General features: G+C 38.5%; 1 protein-coding gene across 1 annotated transcript in view; it reads left to right on the top strand.

Moving 5' to 3' along the window:
* Positions 1 to 14,329, top strand: part of OVCH1 (ovochymase 1) — a 56,967-nt gene extending 42,638 nt beyond the window's left edge. Inside the window, exons 19-25 of the mRNA XM_073020585.1 lie at positions 1,128 to 1,284; positions 1,597 to 1,689; positions 4,972 to 5,196; positions 11,038 to 11,163; positions 12,162 to 12,297; positions 12,945 to 13,084; positions 14,217 to 14,329. Of these exons, the coding sequence (XP_072876686.1) occupies positions 1,128 to 1,284; positions 1,597 to 1,689; positions 4,972 to 5,196; positions 11,038 to 11,163; positions 12,162 to 12,297; positions 12,945 to 13,084; positions 14,217 to 14,227 (888 nt within the window). The 3' untranslated portion in view covers positions 14,228 to 14,329. The remainder of the gene's footprint in view (positions 1 to 1,127; positions 1,285 to 1,596; positions 1,690 to 4,971; positions 5,197 to 11,037; positions 11,164 to 12,161; positions 12,298 to 12,944; positions 13,085 to 14,216) is intronic.
* The last annotated feature ends 8,934 nt before the right edge of the window (positions 14,330 to 23,263 follow it).

Genomic DNA, 23,263 nt, shown 5'->3' with positions numbered 1-23,263 from the left:
AAATCTCTTTCCACTTTTAATTTATCAATTTAAACAATACAAATATTGGGAGGAATGTTAAAGAGAGACGCTTCCATCTACGTGAGCTTCTTAGTGCTTGTGGGTAGTATTTTTGCCTTTTGAAATGTGTTTAATCATGACCTAAGTAGCCTTATCTAAGAGAGTGAACAAAATTAACTATAAGTTAAATTTCCATGTGTCTTTCCTTGAATTCAGTAATTCTGTAAGCCCGATACTAGAGCAGTTTAAGGTAGTTCCATTAATGAATATTTATCAATTTGGTGGAAGGGAAAGAGCACGGAACTTTGGCAGGTGACATGGGCTCAGATTTTACTGCTGCTACTACCTGTATGTGTGAAATGGGACAGGTCACTTATTTCTCTAATTGTAACTTTTCACATGTAATATCTAAGTAAGTTAAATTAGTTTGACCCTTTAAATCTTTGAAATTGTGTAATTTTGGTACCTGCAGGTAAGCCAAAATAAAATTGGAATACTAGAATTAGAATGAATACATTTTAATAGATTTAAGTCAGCCTTTCACTTTTCTTCATCTCACCACCAACACCCTAGTTTCTCTGTGTATGTCGTAACTCTACTCTTTGATCTGAATAGATTGTGTCAAGAGTGACCAGTGATAGGGAAAACACTACATGTAGAGGTTACCACCCAATGACCCTAACCCAATTTCCTTTAAAAAAAAAAAGAAGAAAACAAAACAGGCAGCGCATTTCTTATGATGGATCCATTTGAGCCACTGTGCAGTTTTGTAATTAAATTTTTATTTTTAAAAGATGCTTGAAATCTTAAATATTACAGTTTTACTAATTGATATCATTTAAAGACTATGTCCCTCCAGTGGAGCTGGGAAGACTTAGTAATTGTTTTCTGATTATGTGAACTAAGCTTTCTCTTCACCCTGGAATCAAATTACCATCTGATTGTTCATAAATTTTGTTTCCTTTTGCAAAACAGTGAATATATAGTATGTGAAAATGGAAATTGACAAAGAACAAATCTTATTAAACACATTACAAATACATTATTGGCCATTCTTGTTCTAAAACTTGAAAGCAGGAGCTTCGGATTAAAGCAGTTTTCTAGAACATGTTTTCTTGGTGTTTCAGGGAGACTCTGGTGGGCCACTAGTATGTAGACATGAAAATGGTCCCTTTGTCCTCTATGGCATTGTCAGCTGGGGAGCTGGCTGTGTCCAGCCATGGAAGCCGGGTATATTTGCCAGAGTGACGGTCTTCTTGGACTGGATCCAATCAAAAATCAATGGTAAATTGTTTTCAGATGTTATTAAAACAATACCTCTTTCTTTAGAGTGGGTTTGGGAACAGTGAGTGTAGTATAAATTAGCGTGAAAGAGAAAAACCATAGAGTAGAATTTCATTTAGTTACTAAACACACTAAAACGCAAGATTCTGCAAAATAAGTTCTCCCATGTGTAGAGTTAGAGTAAAACTGACTTTTTCTGAGGCTGCTTTAATCCTGGATTTGTTTCTTTTTTGATAGTGGCTGCTTTGGTGCCGACTATATTTTGTCCTCAGGCTTTCATCTTTATTTTTAACATGTTCTCCCCAAATACAGGTCCTGCTTCACTTCAGACAAATAATAAATGCAAAACCTTAAAACAACAATTGCTACCACCCACACCTTCGCCAGGCAGTGCATCTTGGACAGGTAATAAATGTTCACGTTGTCCCATTGCATTGTCTGTCTAGCTTTGCTAAATTTTCTGTGGAACACTGTAACCTCTGTGTTTTCCTTCTGGTGGGTAGCTTTAGCTGAAAGTGGGGAGAGTTGTTATTATGGTTGCTGGAGATCATTTCTACCCCAAAGCTAGACCTGTTGCAGATTTTTTTAAAAAAAATTTTGTGGTTGTGAACAAGTGCTTGAATATTGGAGAATTACATAGAATTATTTTAAGCTCTGAATCTGAACAAAAGTCCTTCTATATGCAAGTATCTTGCTACGTAAAGACTCTGGGTATGAGACGACCAAGACCAGCATCAGCATTAGTATTTCTCTTCATTCTTCCACAGCTGTCACTGTCTGCCTGATAAAATAGGATTTTGATTTTTAGTCAAAACTAACAGAAACTGGAGGATTAGAAATCTCTAATAGACTTGTAGGAAAATAGAAGTTCTATTTTATTATCACTCTTGGTTTCCAAGTGGTAGTCTTTCTTTTGTTGCCCACATCTTCCCCTTCCCCAATACATTCAACCCCGGTAAACAACTAGGAAGAGTTCAAAGAAAATGTAAGATATAGAAGGTAGAACTGCAAGAGTGAAGACTTTGAGTAGAAGAAAGAGGATGAGATCTAGTGACCAAAAGGAGGGGATGGTCTTAGATAGGAGCAAAATACACATCATCTGTAGTTAATGGATGGAAGGCAGGATCTTGAGGCATCAGTGCAGGTATGAGGTGTATGGGTATAGATGGAGATAGAAGCTTGCAGTATTTCTCTTCTGATTGCTTCTTTTTCTTAGTAGGCGAACAGAAAGAAGGGGTTGTTCAAGAAAGTTTGATTTTTTAAGAGAAAAAAGGATGAAATATCTCTCTAGAAAATAGCATAGTGAATAGAAAGACATAGTAGGACTGCTGGATAGCATAAAGCCCCCCTGAGATGAACGATCATAATTTGAGAGAGCAAAATGCCCCCATTTATCTTAGTTGTATGTTTCCCTCTGGATACACTGAGGTAGATGCAGAGTAGGTAGAGTATAGATTTAATCAAAGTGGAGTGTTCCCAAGCATGTGAAGGGTATAAAGGAATTCAGAGTGTATGTGAGTAAGTGGTTAAAATGATGGATCATTGGAATTTAGGATGGGTAAGGAGTGAAATACGGATGAGAGATTTGTTTGGGACAAAAATAAGGTGGTAGGACACGTAAATTATGAATCCCAAAAGGTGGAAGGAGTATTAAGGGAGACTGAAAAGATGGAAGGTCATGGTTGGAGAAAATGGTTCCTGAAACTGAGATTACAGAAGGCTTGGAGTTACTGCTATTGATCAAGTGTCTAGGGGCTGACCGTAAGGATAAGTGGCTGAGGTCAGGTGGAAGACAAGATCATTGCAGGAAAGTTGAGGAGCTGGGAAACTTCAGTGCTGGAATCATCATGTATATAGTGATTGAAATCAGAAAGAACTATGACAGGAAAAGTGTTGGAGAAAATGACTGCTAAAATCTTCCAGAAATGAGGAGTGGACCCAGGACCATTTGTCTGGCAACATGAGTCAAAGAGTCAAAGCTGGGGATTTTAACCTACAGTTAGGTTAAAAGTAAATCTGGACTTGGGATTGAGACAGAGAGCAGACTTGGGTCCAAGATCCTATAAACTATTGATTTCAATGGACTGAGTTGAATGAGTTCAGTGAGTCCCTAAATAGGTTAATCCATGTAAGGCACTTAAAACAGGCAGGACCTGACCCGAGATAAGGGTCCATAAATGGTGGTGACAGTGCCATCTAATGTATTTTTTGAATGACCTTATTCAGGTCATTAGAAAATGAACATTGTTAAAATGTAAAGAAAATGTTTCTCTTTTAAATATGTTCAGGAACAGTTATGCATGCCGAAGAACTTTGAAAGTTTTACATACAGAAAGGTGTTGCTTTGTTTTATTCTATGGTTATTTTCAGAGACAAAATGTTAGGACCATGCCATATTGAACACCCACCCACTCCTGCCACTTACTTTTTGCACTAGGGAGTTAATGAATCTTAGCAATAGTTTCTTTCAGTTGTTACTCCCATTTATATAAAGTCTTGACTGATTGGTAATTCATGGCTTTATGTGATTTCCGGTCAGACTTTTCACAGAGGATTCATATAGAGAGGGAGAAAAACTAAAAAGATTAGAAAGACAGGTTGAGGCCAGACTCTGAAAGATCTTGCAAGCTGAACTACTTTAGTTGCTTTTAGCAGGAAACTAATTTGATTTATTTTTATTTTATACACCATTCCCAGATGGTAGAGCATAGTGAGGGAAGATTATAGACTGAAAGATCATTTAGTTTACTGTTAAATCAAAATGGTAAATATCTGATTAGATTCTTGTAGCCATACAGATTAAAAAAAAAAAAAAAAAAAAAAAAAGAGGACTAACAAAGAAATGACAGAGAACCAAACAATGGAGTAGAATCCTAAGTTTCTGTAGCACTTTATTTCCCTTATTCCACTTTTCACCTACCTCTACTGTTAATAAAAGCATGTTTACGTACCTCCTCCTCAGTTACAGTATTAATTTCTCTAGGGCAGAGCATGCATAATTGTGTATTCACTAACACATACATTCAAATATGAACATAGAATGTTTCATTTTTTAATTAATCAGAAAGTTTTTGTCAAAGGAATAGACATAAGGGAAGAAGAGAGAGTTAAGGACGAAGCCCTGATGAGGACATAAGAGAAGCTGATTGCCGAGTCAGTGGGCCAGGGAAAAACTGACATCCGAACTGCAGAAGGTATCCCAAAGTTCCAAAGGTGCCCTTGGACTTAGCAAGCTGAAGAAGCGAGACATCTCAGTATATCCAGCAAATTATGTTTTTCATGACCTCAGTCACAAGCTGAAATGAATGTAATCATTTGTCCCAGTAAATTCAGCTAATTTAGTGAAGTTTTTAGGAACAGGTCTTCAGCTGCATCTCAAAGAAGGAAAAAATGAAATCCTGTTGGGAATAGAGAATGCAACCTCCTATCTATTTTCTAAGAAACTTTAAAAATTCATTTAAAATTGATTCAAAATAATTGTGATTTAAATTCTACCTGTATAATATCATTTCAAGAAAATAAGGCACATTAAATAGAATGGTTTTTTAACATAATAATTTGTAACTGACAGTAACAAAGTCTTAATTTTCTTCTTTCAAGCCGAGGTTTTTCAGTCTTGTGATAGAACCTGGTTCTTCTTTGCTTTGTTTATGTTGGCCCCTGGTGTCTGTGTGTTCTGAATTGCAGGCTGTTGCTCTGAAGCAGAGCTAGAAAAGCCCAGAGGCTTTTTTCCCACTCCACGATATCCACTGGATTACAGAGGAAGATTGGAATGTTCTTGGGTGCTCAGAGTTTCACCAAGCAGTATGGCAAAATTTACTGTTGAGTATCTGTCACTCCTGGGGTCTCCTGTGTGTCCAGACTCAGTTCTAATTATTTATGAAGAAAGACACAGTAAGAGGAAGATGGCAGGTAATCCTTCCTGGAATATAAACTTTGTGCTAGGCGTCTTGTCCATGTAGGCAGCTTATTATCAGGAATGAGTCTGACTTGGTAATAATGCTACCAAAATGTTGATCCATGTAATAGGAATGTAATAGGAATGCTTTTCTCCTTGCAAACACCCTTAACATTTTCTTTATTATTATTATTATTATAATACTTTAAGTTCTGGGTGACATGTGCAGAACATGCAGGTTTGTTACAAACCTGTACACATGCCATGGTGGTTTGCTGCACCCATAAACCCGTCATCTACATTAGGTATTTCTCCTAATGCTATTCCTCCCCTACCCCCGCCATCCCCCGACAGGCCCTGGTGTGTGATGTTCCCCTCCCTGTGTCCATGTGTTCTCATTGTTCAACTCCCACTAATGAGTGAGAACATGCAGTGTTTGGTTTTCTGTTCTTGTGTTAGTTTGCTAAGAATGATGGTTTCCAGCTTCATCCATGTCCCTGTAAAGAACATAAACTCATCCGTTTTTATGGCTGTATAGTATAACATGGTGCATATGTGCCACATTTTCTTTATCCAGTGTATCATTGATGGGCATTTGGGTTGGTTCCAAGTCTTTGCTATTGTGAACAGTGCTGTAATAAACATGTGTGTGCATGTGTCTTTATAGTAGCATGATTTATAATCCTTTGGGTATATACCCAGTAATGGGATTGCTAGGTCAAAAGGTATTTCTGGTTCCAGATCCTTGAGGAATCGCCACACTATCTTCCACAATGGTTAAACTAATTTACACTCCTACCAACAGTGTAAAAGCATTTCTATTTATCCACATCCTCTCCAGCATCTGTTGTTTCCTGACTTTTTAATAATCGCCATTTTATCTGGCATGAGATGGTATCTCATTGTGGTTTTGATTTGCATTTCTCTAATGACTAGTGATGGATGAGCTTTTTTTCATATATTTGTTGGTCACATAAATGTCTTCTTTTGAGAAGTATCTGTTCATATCCTTTGCCCAGTTTTTGATGGGATTGTTTTTTTCTTGTAAATTTGTTTAAATTCCTTAAAGATTCTGGATATTATCCCTTTGTCAGATGGATAGATTGCAAAAATTTTCTCCCATTCTGTAGGTTGCCTGTTCACTCTGATGATAGTTTCTTTTGCTATGCAGAAGCTCTTTAGTTTAATTAGATCCTATTTGTCAATGTTGACTTTTGTTGCCATTGCTTTTGGTGTTTTATTCATGAAGTTTTTGCCCATGCCTATGTCCTGAATGGTATTGCCTAGGTTTTCTTCTAGGGTTTTTGTGGTTTTAGGTCTTATGTTTAAGTCTTTCATCCATCTTGAGTTAATTTTTTTATAAGGCATAAGGAAGGGGTTCAGTTTCAGTTTTCTGCATATGGCTAGCCAGTTTTCCCAAAGCCATTTATTTTGTAGGGAATCCTTTCCTCATTGCTTGTTTTTGTCAGAGTTGTCAAAGATCAGATGGTTGTAGATGTGTGTCATTATTTCTGAGGCCTCTGTTCTGGTCCATTGATCTATGTATCTGTTTTGGTACCAGTACCATGCTGTTCTGGTTACTGTAGCCTTGCAGTACAGTTTGAAATCAGGTAGTGTGATGCCTCCAGCTTTGTTCTTTTTGCTTAGGATTGTCTTGGCTATACAGGCTCATTTTTCAAAAGCATTTCTATACACCAATGACAGACAAACAGCCAAATCATGAGTGAACTCTCATTCACAACTGCTGTAAAGATAATAAAATACCTAGGAATACAACTTACAAGGGATGTGAAGGACCTCTTCAAGAAGAACTACAAACCACTACTCAAGGAAATAAGAGAGGACACAAACAAGTGGAAAAACTTCCATGCTCATGGATGGGAAGAATCAATATCATGAAAATGGCCATACTGCCCAAAGTAATTTGTAGATTCAATGCCATCCCCATCAAGCTGCCACTGGCTTTCTTCACAGAATTAGGAAAAATAAAAATAAAAATTAAAAAACCCTCAACATTTTCAAGTACTTTGAATTGAGATAGCAAATAGGCTTAAGGTTGAGTGTGTGTGTGTGTGTGTGTGTGTGTGTGTGTGTGTAGGGAGGAGGAAAAAAGGCAAGAGGACTCAACTTCTTCAAACATAGTGGAACCATGCCAGAATGCTGGAAGAATATATATTGTAAAAGAGCAAGTCAGAAGATGGTTAAAAATAGAGCAGGAGAGGAAGGTGAATGAAAAAATAAAGCAAAAATACATTAAAGGCTTTTAAAGTGGCAGGATTGAAAAGATCTGCTGAAAACATGCCAGCACTCATTTTTCATTTCATGCACAGAGAAACCTGTTTTTGTTCAACAAAACAAACTTGCCTCCTCCTGTTTGCACACATGTAATGAAAGCTTTTTGGCTCTCAGTAAGGAGGAAGGTGGGAGGTGATTGAAATAATTTGGTTAATGGGGAAATCTGGAAAGAAAATAAGTTTGTGTATGTCATTGACCACGTGTGTGGCATCTATTTGTGCTTGATTCCAAAGTGCGTAGAGGCCGGGGAAACTGCTGCGAGGGTGGCATTGTTTTCTTAGGACAAACTCTGAGAGATTAAATCACTGGGTTAGAAAGCAAAAATGTTTGCTTAAAGAATCTTTCTTTATAAGTACAATCTAATTTAGATGACGGTGACACAATTAATTAGCCTATCTGCTTGGCACATTTTCCCCCTAGAATCACCTCCTCCATCCCCCTTGATTAGAACAGTTCCAGGGCTTCTTGCAGCGAGAATAAAATTCACACTCCCTGGAAGACTCCCTCTCTGTCAGCTCATGGGTTCCCAATACCTCTCATTCTCACCTTGGGACCATTGTCTGTCTATTCCCAGCACTTTAAAGAGCTCCTTCTCATCCTTGTACCTCATGTCCTTCAATTCTTGATGGAATGTCACCTTCTTAATGAGACCAACCTTGACTGATGTAAGTTGCATCACGCCACTGCCTCCAGACTTCTCAGTTCCCTTTTCTTAGAGCACTTATTATCTTTTGACACAAGGGTCTCCAACCCTCCAAACTCCGGGCCGCAGACCAGTACCAACTCGTGGTCTGTTAGGAACTGGGCCACACAGCAGGAGGTGAACAACGGGCAAGCATTACCACCTGAGCTCCACCTCCTGTTAGATCAGTGGCAGCATTAGATTCTCGTAGGAATGTGAACTGCACATGCAAAGGATCTAGGATGCCTGCTCCTTATGAGAATCTAATGCCCGATGATCTGAGATGGAACAGTTTCATCCCAAAACCATCCCTCCCACTGTTTGTGGAAAAATTGTCTCCCACGAACCTGGTCCCTGGTGCCAAAAAGTTTGAAGTCTGGGGTTAAAAGATTAGAATCTAACACATTATACTTTTTTTTCATGATTATGGCTTATCTGTGTCTTCCCAATTGAGTATGAGTTTCATGAGAGCTGGAATTTTTGCCTGTTTGGATCAAGAAGCCTCAGTGCCTAGAACAGTGCCCGACATGTAGAAGACACTTCATAAATAAGTGAACAAGAGAATAGTCACCTCCTCAAAGAGGGCCTCTCAGTCTAAAGTAGCATCATCCATTCCTTCCCACAGTCATTGTCTGTTACGTTGGCTTTCATTTCATCTTTGATCTCTCTATGAAACCATCTTCATTTACCTGACTAAAATGAAAGCTTCGTGAGAGCAGAGACCTTGCTCTCTGTTCCCTTCTGTATACTTCCAATGAGGTCAACACCTAGGGACTCGAAACGTTTTCTTTTTCATGAATTTTTGCTGAGTTTGTTTTTTTCATGAAGATTTGTTAAATTACTCTTCAGAAAGGCTAACTTAATTTTCACGGTCATTAGCAGTGCCTAGGATCTTCTTTCACCATGCCCAGAACCTAATATGTCAATTTAATGGGCAATTGTCCTTTAAAAACAATCATTAATGGAGATAATTTCCTTTTTGCTTTTATTTTTCTTTGTTTTAAGACTATGTCTCCCTATTTTGCCCAGGCTGACCTCAAACTCCTGGGTTCAAAAGATCTTCCTAGTTCAGCCTCCCAAACACCTGGCATGTGCTACTGGACCCAGCTTGTTTGTTTAAAAATTAATTGCCATTGTCTTTTGTACATTTTAAAAATTTCAGTATTATTCCTTTTATTGCTTTATGAACTTTATATAAAAGATATTTTTTCTTGATCACATCTATTCTTAATGCTGATTCTTAATGTTGTCATAAGTTTATTCTTAATGCTTTCCTTTGTCATAATTTATTCTTAATGCTTATTCTTAGTATTGCCATTTGCTTTTGTATTATTTATTATGTTAATGTAAATTTTTTAAAATTTAGTTGTTTATCCATACATGTCTTTGATCTTTGGTTTTTATCTCATTACTTTCATGCTTAAAAATTTATTCCCCATTCTGAGGTCAGAATGTTTAATTTAAAAAAAAATTACAAAATCATGCTGAAATATATTTTCTCATATGGTAAAGTGACTCTATAGCTGCTTTCTTTTTAAAAAGTCTTTTTCTTCCGAATTGATAGCACTATTTCTATAATATACTATATTCTTACACAGAGAGACACATTTTCTGGGGAAACTTGCCTTTATCATTACTGCCTATTGAAAACCATGCTTGACTTCATTGTAGATTACCTGAGGAATCCCTTTAATTTTCCAACCTAGCATTTCTTTAATTTTTGAAATTGTCAGCTTGAACTTTGTGGAATTGTTCTGTCCCTTCAGATTACATCTAGGAGAATAGCAAGCCTGTAATGGAAATATTATTCTTTACTTAAATTATATAGCATTCTTTACTGTAAAATGCTATTTCTCCCTGTTAAAGGTAGCAATTCATTTAAAAGTTACATTCACTTCTATTTACTACAAAGAAATATTAGGTCATTCTTCAAATAGCATTTCACCATTGTATACATTAAAATGCCAATGAATGTTTTTCTTCTTTTCTCTTTCTTGGCTCTTATCCCCTCCCTCCTTTCATCCTACAAGTATTTGTGAAGCACCTACTATTAGCCAGGGACTGAGTCATCTTGGTTCTGAGGATTCAGTAGTGAAAGAAATAAAATTTTCTGCCCCTATCAAGCTTATATTCTAGCAGGGAGAAGACACATAATAAGATAAAATATAAGGCATCTTAGATGGAAGAACTAAGGAAGAAAAAATAAAGTGGGAAAGGTGAAAAGAAGTATCTGGGATGTAGGTGTCACATGGTTGTATGTAGTACAATCAGCAGATATCTTTCTGAGCAGGTGAATTTAAATAAATGTTACAAAGTGATACTGAATTATTCTTAATGTAGAAGAGTTTGATCCTAAGAAATTCACAGGTTCTTTCCACACATGCTTAATCAGCCCTCTGAATCATTTCAGAATTATGATTATAATTTTCCCTTCTATCTTTGACTTAGGTTCTCAAAGCAATCAATAAAAGACTGACTATAGGGAAATAATGCATTTTCAAGTAGAAAATGTTTTCCATCATAGATCTTCATGGTGAGGTATTTTTAATAAGTAGGTTACTTTTCTCAGAGAAAAAGGTCATATCAGTCATTTTAGAGATAAAATAATTTGCTACCTACTGTCCTTCAGGAAGCACTGCAACAAAGTAGATAATGATGGATATTAAATACATGGACCCAAGTTGAAGATCCTAACTTCCCACCCCACTAGTTTGTGATGCTGAGTGAGTCACTTGTGTTCTGGAATCCTGTTTCCTCGTTTTACAAAATGGAATCAATTCCTACCTCGTGGGTTAAATTAATTGCTCTGCCTAAAATATAGAAACTGCTGTAAAATTGTCATTCTTATTTTTTCACTAGAGTTCACTTTTTAACCTAGGTGGATTACATGGGAGAAGACTTTACTCAATGACTTTCATGAGTCCTGGACCCCTGGTGAGGGTGACATTCCAGTCCTTTGTTCAAGGTGCATTTGGTATCAGCTATATAGTCTTGAAAGTCCTAGGTATGTCTGGTTATTTTATAAACTTGTAAAGGCTAAAAAAAATCAATATTACTCTATTTAGGAATATTTCAAAACATACACAGCATTTTGAAAGAAATTATGTTTCTGTGGGGAAATCAGTATATGTTTGAAAGGAAAATCTACTTAAGTCACCTAAGATTTGATCAGGTCCAAAAGGGAAACTGCTCAAATAGAGAACTTGATTGAATTGTATATGATTTCTGAAAATGGCTAAGATATGTTGGTTGCAAGATAACTTTTGTCTGTGGCTGCAGTTTTATACCACAAAGAATGGTTTCTGCAGCCGTAATTCTTGTGACTCAGAAGATTTGGTTTCTGAATCTTAGCTGGTTGATTAGCTGTGGACAATTTATTATCTCTGATTAGAATTTTCTTTGTAATGATATAATAAAAAATTAGAATAAGTTTTGAAAACAAACTACACAAATATTATATTCTAGCATTGTAAGTGTAAACGATGTAATTCAGAGTTGTCAGATTGAACTTTAGAACATGTAATTGGTGAGGTTCTTTTCTTCTTGATATAGACAACTGAAAGCTAGCTTCCCCCCTTGGCACCTAAAAGCATTGCTGAGAATATATTTTTCTAGACCTGTGTATACTGCATATTTGGAAAAAGTTAAACGAGTAATAAAGCATTTATATCATATGAAAGTTTTCTCTTGGAAGAATATATTAAGAATACTGCTTTTAGATGGAATTAGGCAGTTAACAGGTATTATCCATAGCTGTGTCCTGTAATCTTCCATAGACCCTAGGCTATGTCAGAGATCATTCTGAGAGATGTGCTTGTTTCCTGTACCTTTTGAATATTTAAGATGGAGAAAATTTTCAGTGAAACCAACCACCTCCTAATAATTACTTGTTTTCCCAGGACAATTAGGGAAGAGAGCTGTTTACCTTAATCTGAAAAGGCATATAGGAAGCCTGTTAAACATTGGTTTTATTCTCATTTTCTCTGCTTCCTATTCTTCTAGGTCCAAAGGACAGTAAAATAACCAGACTTTCCCAAAGTTCAAACAGAGAGCACTTGGTCCCTTGTGAGGATATTCTTCTGGTCAAGCCAGACGGGATCATGCAGATCCCAAGAAATTCTCACAGAACTACTATGAGGTAAGGAAGGAATGATTATTATAATGGAAGAAGTGTGTGGAAAAAATGGCTTGACTGACATCAACACTTGGTATTTACTTAAAACATTATTCTTCACCTCTTTTCCATAAAGAATACACTCTTAGGTAACCCCTAATCTATGGCCTTTAATATGGAAACAAAACAAAACAATGTAAGAATGTTCTTGTTTATGAATTGTACTTTCTCAACAAAATAGACCATGTATTAGCAAAGTGAAAAGTCAAATCTCTACAAAGAATGTTGGAGGCTGATATAATGTATGTAAACTATTTGGGCACATAGTAGATACTTAATAAATGATGCTTGGGAGTTTGGGGCAAATTCTGGCATATGTACATCCTTCAGATCTTGTAAATTTTCAATCAGAATTTAAAACAATACCCACAATTGGTCAACCATTCACCATAACGTGTGAACTTTACAAATTTTGGCAAATTAGGTATTAGATAATAAATTTAATATAATTTAAAGTACAAATCTTTCTCTCTCACAACCGTAAGGAAACAGACACAAAAACTAAGGCTCACTGGGGGTCAATAACATTGATGCATTAATTTCTGAGCAAAATAACTAACAATATATTCTGTTTAGAAATAATTTCTGACTTTGTTTCATCTGTGCCATAGTTGCCAATGGAGGTTAGTAGCCCCTTTAAATCACATCATTCAGCTTAATATTATCAACTTCCCGATGAAGCCAACAACTTTGGTCTCTCATGGTCATCTGCATGTTTATGAAGGATTTGGACCAGGAAAAAAATTAATAGGTAACTGGTTTCCCATGAATCACTATGCTACTGATTTTCTCTTATGAAACATGTTTAGATTGTTTTATATTCAATATGTGGCTTACATGTGACATACACTAGTCTCCTCTTATAGGATGTTGAAATAGACCTACTGTTTAACTTTTGTCAGATTTAAAATTAAGATATAAAATCTCAAGTTTAGTTAAAAACAAAGTCCAACAACGTTTCTTACATGGATCACACCTAGATTAAATTTGCTCAGAAATACTAAAAGTAAAGAATGAATGAAGTAGTTTTAGACAAAAACACAAGAAAATTAAGACTATAAAATTAATAAGGCAAAATAATCACAGCAAAAGGCATTACATGAGTTTATCAATTGGTAGTAGTTAGAAACCTGGTTACTGTGATTTACACTCATTATTTTCAAAGAGAAATGCAGGCACACTGCTAGTTCAACAGTTGAACTCCACCAGCACTAAAGGTACTTCAATTATTTTGGCTTTTCCTGATGGTTGCATAATGGCTATTTCAGTTCTCATCATTACATTGATGAAAGAAGGGACAGGGAGGATTATCCCTATCAGGAAAGCAAACGTGTTTCCAAGAATCCTGTAGCAGACTTAAATCTCTGGCCAGAATTGTCACATGGCCATGCCTGACCAGAGGGTGACTAGAGAGAAGGGAAATGGAAAAGCATTTTGGGTGGTCAACCAAGATTTCTGGACACCATGGGATATAGAAGTCCACAGTTCTGAAATCCGATGGTTCTGGGTCCATATCTCTGCTCTACCACATACTAGTTAAGTGACTTTGGGAATGATCTCAAATCTTTCTAAGACTCAGTTTCCTCATTTGTGAGAGGAGACACCCCACCACCATGCACACTATGGTCTATGAATTCCCAGTTTACTTAATCAAGAAATAAATGTGTAATTAAGTAAACGCCCAGCAAAAGAGGATGTATGGCTTTTTGCTGGCTTTTGCCTTCCTAAGAAGGGCCCAGATACAGGTGTCACTCTCCATGCAGGTAGGGTCCTCTCAGAGTGGATAAAAAAGTCAATTGCTAAACCACTATCTTTTTTATTCTTCAGATTTACAATACTATCCTAGAAGTAAGTGCACTAAGAATATTTCTGTTTCTATTTAGGAGAATGTTGATGAGCACCGAGCTTTCTTGGTTCCAAAGCCAATTCAGCACTAAGAAGACCACAGCTTCTTGTGGGGAGACTGCAGCATCTACGAAAATGATGTATACTTCTACCGTTCTTGCCTTACAGAACACCTGTTACCATGCACTGCCTCATGAGGTTGTTTTGAGAATTAAATAAGAGAAGGCATGTTAATCAACACTAAGAAACCAAGCTTGTGTTTTGTTTGGATTAGAAATATTTATTCTGATTCCTGTTCTTAAAATTGTGCTGCTTAGAGGAAAAGTTTAGATTGTCTCCCTATTGCCTCTTCTATGGGTGACAGGGCAAAAAGATTGGAAAAACAAAGAAATAAAGAAGGGGACAGGGAAGGAAGAGTACATTAGGAATGTCAGTTATCACTTACAATGTTAATCAATTATATATCTGTTTTTTACTTAGAACTAGTTCACAAAACATACTATTTTCTATTTCCTTCTCCCCAAAAGTTTTATGACTCTTTTTCAATTTCTCTAAGTAGGGTTTACAAGCTCTGTGGTATAGGGAAGGAAAAAATATTTCTCTTCTACCCATCTATCCAGAGGAACAAATCCTGTGATCAGAAGTTTAGAACTTATAGCCCAACCTCTGGCTAGGGGAGAGGGACTGGAAATGGACTTAATCAGCAATTGTCAACGATGTGATTGATCATGTCTATGTAATGAAGCCCTCATAAAACCCCCAAAGGAGAGTTCAGAAAGTTGGGTTGGTGAACACATGGAGGGTGCTGGGAGGATGGTATACCCAGAAAGAACAGTGAAGCTCTGTGCCCAGACTCCATATCTTGCCATGTACATCTTTTATTTGACTGTTCCTGAACTATATCATTTGTAATAAGTAGGTAAACACAAATAAAGTGTTTCCCTGAATTTTGTGAGTTGTTTTAGTAAATTGTCAAACCTGAGGAGGGGATCGTGGGAACCTCTGATTTATTGCTGGGCAGTCAGTAGCACATGTGACAACCTGTACTTGCAATTGGCATCTGAACTGGGGAGTGAGGACAGTCTTGTGAAACTGAGCTCTTAACCTGTGCAGTCCATGCTAACCCAAGGTAGATAAGAATGGAATTGAATTGTAAGATACCCAGTTGTCGTGGGAGGGAAAAATCCCATACATCTAGTGTGAGAAGTGAAGTACCGAGAGTAGCAGTAGTTGTAGGAGAGAGAGAGATTTTTCTTTTAGTTCGTGTAGAGAAGTTTTGGTTTTGTTTTGTGTTTTGTTTTTTGTTTTTTGTTTTGTTTCTCAGACTATCTTAGCTTCATTGGCTGGAACTCTGGCAATGATACTGACAAAAGACAAAAAGAGAAAAACTGAATTTTCTTAACACACATATCATGCATATATGGGAAAATTCAGTGGTGAGTAACTCAAAGAGGTGATTAGAACTTAGGCTTACATAACATTTTAACAAAAGAACAATAAATAAGAGAAGTGACAAAGGAAAAGGACTTTGAGCTTCTAAAGGCAAAGACCTTGAGCTTCTAGGGGTGGCATATTGTAGGAAGGTGAATATATTGGGGACAGTTGTAGAAAACTAAGGTTTCTTTAGAAAGATTTGTTATGTAGATTCTTCTGGTGTTGTCTCTGGGCTGATAAGAGTCTAGATTTGTCTCTAAGAATCGTTCTGCCTTTCCTCGTGGAGAGAGTGGGAGGGCAGAGAGTTTTTCTTCTGTCTACATTTTTTTTTCAATTGCTTTCTGCTGAAAATAATCCTCGTGCCAGGGTGGTATACTCTCAACCGTCTCTGGGCTAAGTCAGTGCTTGACCTCAGCAGATTATTTGATGAACATTTGACAGAACCAAATAGGATTTATCCCAAGAACACAAGGAAAATTGAATGTTAAAATGTATTGTATATTAAGATTTTCTACTATAAATTAGAAAAAATAGATACAAATTATATAGCAATTGTAATCTTAAAACCATAGCAGTAAAATGTAGAAGATATAAGGGGAAAATTACTTCAATTACATTTAGCAATAAAAGCCATACGATAACTAGGAATAACCTTAAATTTGAGATTTATTGTTCAAACTATGAAAGTTTATTAAGTTGCAGGTGTGGGCACACAAATACATACAAACACACAAATATTTGCATAGATAAAAGTACCATGTTCCAAAACTGAAAGACATAACTCATTAAGTCAACACAAATTAATTTAAAAATATATTTTCCAACTAAATCTCAATGGAATTTTTTTTCTGGAAGGATGAAGAGGAAATTAAACAACTCCAAAATTTATCCTGTAAAATAAATAGCACTAGCTGAAAATATCTTGGGGAAAGAATGACCAAATGTTTAAGGTAGAATTGCTCTATCAGATATTTAAAGTATATTTTAAAACAATGGTAATTAAAACTCTCAGAAGAAACAAGGGATTGAAAATAGACTAGAAGGGGCCCTAGAAAATATAAGACCACTGTATATGGTTTATTTGGAATTACCACTCAGCAAATGTATAAAATTATTCTTCACATCACACAATAGCTGATAAAGGAGTTAGTTTTCATAAGGCATTAAAATTGGAAAATATTGGTAGTTAGCCATATGGAGAAGGACTTTCTCATATAGATATAGAAGTAGTAGAAGAAAACAAATTAATAAGTTCTTATGTAATTAAAAACTCTTTTGCATCCACAGAAACAAAACTAAAAAGCAAATACATGGGATTTTCAACTATGCTGAGAAAAGTCTGAAGTAATTTATTTAAGAAGTGTTTACAGATCAATAATAGAAAAGCTAAGATCTGTAAAATAAATTTATAGGACCTAGACAACTTTGACTTAGTCTTGATTAAAGTTAAACCACAGATCCTGTGCCTTCTGTTTTCCACTTACTTTTTGAAAGAATGACACACTGTTGACCCAAGTGCTTTTGAGAACACAAAACATAGGATTAACCATTAGCCTCTTTTGATAGATAAGAAAGGTTACTGATATTTACATACCAGTTACTACACAATCTAAATTAAATCTCTTGTTTCTTGTCACAATGAAATTGGTCCTCTGGCCATCTCTTTACTAAAGAGGGCAGAGTTTTCCTGTAATCATGGAAAGCCTACTAGTTCTTAGGATCCTTGATTTGAAACCTTGAAAACTATGAGTGTTATAGCAAACTACATTTACTAGACTGTTTGTTTCAGAAAATATTGTGTAAGATCAGTTAAACTTAGAGATGGTTTTGAAGTGAATTATCACTCTGATGATAATTAACCCATGACTATGACCATCTTGATCTACCTCTAGTTAAGTATAAAACACTGAGGGATTTTCTTTAGAATTGGAGGATTCATAATACTAAAAAAAAATTAAGTACAATAAATAAGAGTCTAACCAATTTCAAATGACAATTCAGAATCACTGTTTTCCATGACATACCCTAATTTTAAAAATGACAAAAGGTGAAGTCGGCTGGGCTTCTGGATCGGGTGGGGACTTGGAGAACTTTTTTTGTCTAGTTAACAGATTGTAAACATGCCAATCAGCACTCTGTGTCTAGCTAAAGATTTGTAAGTGCACTAATCAGTACTCTGTAAAAACGAACCCATCAGTGTTCTGTGTCTAGATAAAGGTTTGTAAACGCACCAATCAGCACTCTGTATAAATGGACCAATCAGCACTCTGTAAAATGGACCAATCAGTAGGACATGGGCAGGGCCAAATAAGGGAATAAAAGCTGGCCACCCAAGACAGCAGCAGCAACCCATTCAAGTCCCCTTCCACACTGGAAGCTTTGTTCTTTCGCTCTTCACAATAAATCTTGCTGCTGCTCACTCTTTGGGTCTGCACTAGCTTTATGAGCTGTAACACTCACCTCAAGGGTCTGTGGCTTCACTCCTGAAGTCAGCAAGACCACGAACCCACCTGGAGGAAGAAACAACTCTGGATGTGCCACCTTTAAAAGTTGTAACAATCACTGTGAAGGTCTGCAGCTTCACTCCTGAAGTCAGCAAGACCACTAACCCACCAGAATGAGAAACTCTGAACACATCTGAACATCTGAAGGAACAAACTCTGGACACACCATCTTTAAGAGCTGTAACACTCATTGTGAGCATCTGCGGCTTCATTCTTGAAGTCAGCGAGACCAAGAACCCACTAGAAGGAAAAAATTCAGGACACGTTTTGGCAACCCAGATGGGACTATCACCAAGTGGTAAGTACCATCAGACCCCTTTCGCTTGCTGTTCTGTCCTATTTTTTCCTTAGAATTCAGAGGCTAAATACTGGGCACCTGTCAGCCAGTTAAAAGTGATTATTGTGACCACTAGACTAAAGACACAGGTGTCAGGCTTTCTGGGAAAGGGCTCTCTAACAACCCCCGACTCTTCGGAGTTGGGAGCATCGGTTTCCCTGGAACCAGCTTCTGCTTTTCCTGTATTTCTGGGCTGAGCCGAGGGTCAACAGAGAGGAAAGCCATTCAGTTCCAGGGTCCTGACAACAAGTTGGTTGACCCTGTGGCCACGAGTGGAACTCAAAGTCATATTGTCCAAGTGAGACTCGCCCATCTATCCTATCTATGCTGACCCTTGCCTCCTGGGTCCTAATGCCTGTCAGACAAACTTCCTCTCACCTCTCTTCTCTGAGGCTAGTCCTGCTTCTAAAAACCACTCCCTGACTCTGGTGCTTTTCCAGTTTCTCCTATAAGAATGATTTCTAGTATAAACTTCAGTACTCTGTTACCTTCTTTAGGCCCCCCGGCGCACCAGTCAGAAAGACATAATTTTTGCCCAAAGCCCCGTCAGTGGGAGGGTACTACCTGGAATTTTAGGATCTCAGACAAGCAGGCCTAAAAAAAGCTATTCCTGAAGCTAGGATATGGTAGCCTCAAAAATTGTATCCTTCCTATTCATATAAGTGAGGACAAAAGGCATCACTTTTCAAACTCTGGAGATCCCTCCCCTCCATCAGGATATTGCTCTCCACTTCATTTTTGGGGCATAACATCTTTAAGTCCCAATACTAACAGGAGAATCCTTAGGACTGTAACATATTTTCAAGAATGTGTCAGTAAGGGCCACTAAATCTGATTTTTCTCGGTCCTCCTTGTGGTCTAGGAGGACAGGCAAGGGTGCAGGTTTTTGAAAATGCATTGGTAAGGGCCACTAAATCCGACCTTTCTCAGTCCTCCTTGTGGTCTAGGAGGAAAACTAGTGTTTCTGCTGCTGCGTCGGTGAGTGCAACTATTCCCGTCAGCAGGGTCCAGGGACCTTTACAGGTTCTTGGGCAAGAAGTGTTTCTGCTGCTGCATCGGTGAGCACAACTATTCCAATCAGCAGGGTCCAGGGACCGTTGTGGGTTCTTGGGCAGGGGGAAAAACAAACAAACCAAAACTGCAGGTGGTTTTGTCTTTCAGATGGGAAACACTCAGGCATCAACAGGCTCACCTTTGAAATGCATCCTAAGCCATTGGAACCAATTTGACCCACAAACCCTGAAAAAGAGGCAGCTCATTTTTTTCTGCACTATGGCCTGGCCCCAATATTCTCTCTCTGATGGGGAAAAATGGCCACCTGAGGGAAGTATGATTTACAATACTATCCTGCAGCTTGACCTTTTCTGTAAGAGGGAAGGCAAATGGAGTGAAATGCCTTATGTCCAAGCTTTCTTTTCATTGAAGGAGAATACACAACTATGCAAAGCTTGCAATTTACATTCCACAGGAGGACCTCTCAGCTTACCCCCATATCCTAGCCTCCCTATAGCTCCCCTTCCTATTAATGATAAGCCTCCTCTAATCTCCCCCGCCCAAAAGGAAACAAGCAAAGAAATCTCCAAAAGAACCACAAAACTCCCTGGGTTACCAGTCATGTCCCCTTCAAGCTGTAGGGGGAAGGGAATTTGGCCTAACCTGGGTACATGTCCCCTTCTCCCTCTCTGATTTAAAACAGATCAAGGCAGACCTGGGGAAGCTTTCAGATGATCCTGATAGTTACATAGATGTCCTACAGGGTCTAGGGCAAACCTTTGATCTCACTTGGAGAGATGTCATGCTATTGTTAGATCAAACCCTAGGCTTTAATGAAAAGAATGTGGCTTTAACTGCAGCCTGAGGGTTTGGAGATACTTGGTATCTTAGTCAAGTAAATGATAGAATGACAGCCGAAGAAAGGGACAAATTCCCTACCAGTCAGCAAGCTGTCCTTAGTATGAATCCCCACTGGGACCTCGACTCAGATCATGGGTACTGGAGTCGTAAACATCTGTTGACCTGGGTTCTAGAAGGACTAAGGAGAATTAGGAAAAAGGCCATGAATTATTCAATGATGTCCACCATAACTCAGGGAAAGGAAGAAAATCCTTCTGCCTGCCTCGAGCAGCTATGGGAAGCCTTAAAAAAATACACTCCCCTGTCACCTGACTCACTCGAGGGTCAATTGATCCTAAAAGATAAGTTTATTACCCAATCAGCCACAGATATCAGAAGAAAGTTCCAAAAGTGAGCCCTGGGCCCAGAACAAAATCTGGAGGCATTATTAAACCTGGAAACCTTGGTGTTCTATAATAGGGACCAAGAGGAACAGGCCCAAAAGGGAAAGTGAGGTCAGAGAAAGGCCACAGCCTTAGTCATGGCCCTTAGACAAACAAACCTTGGTGGTTCAGTGAGGACAGAAAGTGGAGCAGGCCAATTGCCCGGTAGGGCTTGTTATCAGCGTGGTTTACAAGGATGCCTTACAAAAGATTGTCCAAGGAGAAACAAGCTGCCCCCTCGTGCATGTCCACTATGCGGAGGCAATGAATGGAAGGTGCACTGCCCCAGAGGACAAAGGTTCTCTGGGCCAGAAGCCCCCAACCAGATGATCCAACAACAGAACTGAGGGTGCCTGGGGCAAGCGCCAGCTCATGTCATCACCCTCACTGAGCCCGGGGTACATTTAACCATTGAGGGCCAGGAAATTGACTTCCTCCTGGACACTGGCACAGTCTTCTCAGTGTTAATCTCCTGTCCCAGACAACTGTCCTCAGGGTCCGTTACCATCCGGGGAATCCTGGGACAGCCTGTAACCAGGTATTTCTCCCACCTCCTCAGTTGTAGTTCGGAGACTTTGCTCTTTTCATATGCCTTTCTTGTTATGCCTGAAAGTCTCACACCCTTTTTAGGGAGGGATATATTAGCCAAAGCTGGAGCTATTATCTACATGAATATGGGGAACAAGTTACCCATTTGTTGTCCCCTACTTGAGAAGGAAATCAACCCTGAAGTCTGGATATTGGAAGGACAATTTGGAAGGGCAAAAAATGCCCGCCCAGTCCAAATCAGGCTAAAAGGTCCCACCACTTTTCCTTATCAAAGGCAATATCCCTTAAGGCCTGAAGCTCATAAAGGATTACAGGATATTGTTAAACATTTAAAAGCTGAAGGCTTAGTAAGGAAATGCAGCAGTCCCTGCAACACCCCAATTCTAGGAATACAAAAACCAAACGGTCAATGGAGACTAATGCAAGATCCTAGACTCATCAATGAGGCAGTAATTCCTCTATATCCAGTTGTACACAACCCCTATACCTTGCTCTCTCAAATACCAGAGGAAGCAGAATTGTTCACTGTTCTGGACCTCAAGGATGCCTTTTTCTGTATTCCCCTGCACTCTGACTCCCAGTTTCTCTTTGCCTTTGAGGATCCCACTGACCACATGTCCCAACTTATGTGGATGGTCTTGCCCCAAGGGTTTAGGGATAGCCCTCACTTGTTTGGTCAGGCACTGGCCCAAGAGCTAGGCCACTTCTCAAATCCAGGCACTCTGGTCCTTCAGTGTGTGGATGATTTACTTTTGGCTGCCAGTTTGGAAGCCTCATGCCAGCAGGCTACTCTAGATCTCTTGAACTTTCTAGCTAATCAAGAGTACAGGGCTTCTAGTTCAAAAGCCCAGCTTTGCTATAGCAGGTCAAATATCTAGGCCTAATGTTAGCCAGAGGGAACAGGGCCCTCAGCAAGGAATGAATACAGCCTATATTAGCTTATCCTCACTCTAAGACATTTAAACACTTGCAGGGATTCCTTGGTATCACCGGCTTTTGCCAACTATGGATCCCCAGATACAATGAGATAGCTGGGCCCCTTTATACTCTAATCAAGAAGACCCAGAGGGCAAATACCCATCTAGTAGAATGAGAACCAGAGGCAGAAAGAGCCTTCAAAACCTTAAAGCAGGCCCTAGTACAAGCTCCAGCTTTAAGCCTTCCCACAGGACAAAATTTCTCTTTATATGTCACAGAGAGAGCAGGAATAGCTCTTGGCATCCTTACTCAGACTGGTGGAACAACCCCACAACCAGTGGCATACCTAAGTAAGGAAACTGATGTAGTAGCAAAAGACTGGCCTCAACGTTTAAGGGTAGTTGCGGTGGTGGCCTTCTTAGTGTCAGAGGCTATCAAAATAACACAAGGAAAGATCTCACCGTCTGGACTACTCATGATGTAAATGGCATACTAGGTGCCAAAAGAAGTTTATGGCTATCAGACAACCGCCTACTTAGATACCAGGCAATACCCTTCAGGGACTGGTACTTCAAATACATACGTGTGTGGCCCTCAACCCTGCCACTTTTCTCCCAGAGGATGGGGAACCAATCAAGCATGACTGCCAATGAATTATAGTCCAGACTTATGCCACCGAGATGATCTCTTAGAAGTCCCCTTAGCTAATCCTACCTTAACCTATATACCGATGGAAGTTCATTTGTGGAGAATGAGGTATGAAGGGCAGGTTATGCCATAGTTAGTGATGTAAACGTACTTTAGTGTAAGCCTCTTCCCCCAGGGACCAACGCCCAGTTAGCAGAACTAGTGGCACTTATCCGAGCCTTAGAACTGGGAAAGGGGAGAAGAATAAATGTGTATACAGATAGCAAATATGCTTATCTAATCCTACATGCTCATGCTGCAAAATGGAAAGAAAGGGAGTTCCTAACATCTGGGGGAACCCCCATTAAATACCACAAGGAAATTATGGAGTTATTGCACCCAGTGCAGAAACCCAAGGAGGTGGCAGTCTTTCACTGCCA

The sequence above is a fragment of the Chlorocebus sabaeus genome, chromosome 11 (genome assembly GCF_047675955.1).
Source record: "Chlorocebus sabaeus isolate Y175 chromosome 11, mChlSab1.0.hap1, whole genome shotgun sequence".
NCBI classification, from domain to species: domain Eukaryota; kingdom Metazoa; phylum Chordata; class Mammalia; order Primates; family Cercopithecidae; genus Chlorocebus; species Chlorocebus sabaeus.
The sequence above is the reverse complement of the archived record's forward strand: the minus strand, read 5'-3'. Positions and strand labels throughout refer to the sequence as shown.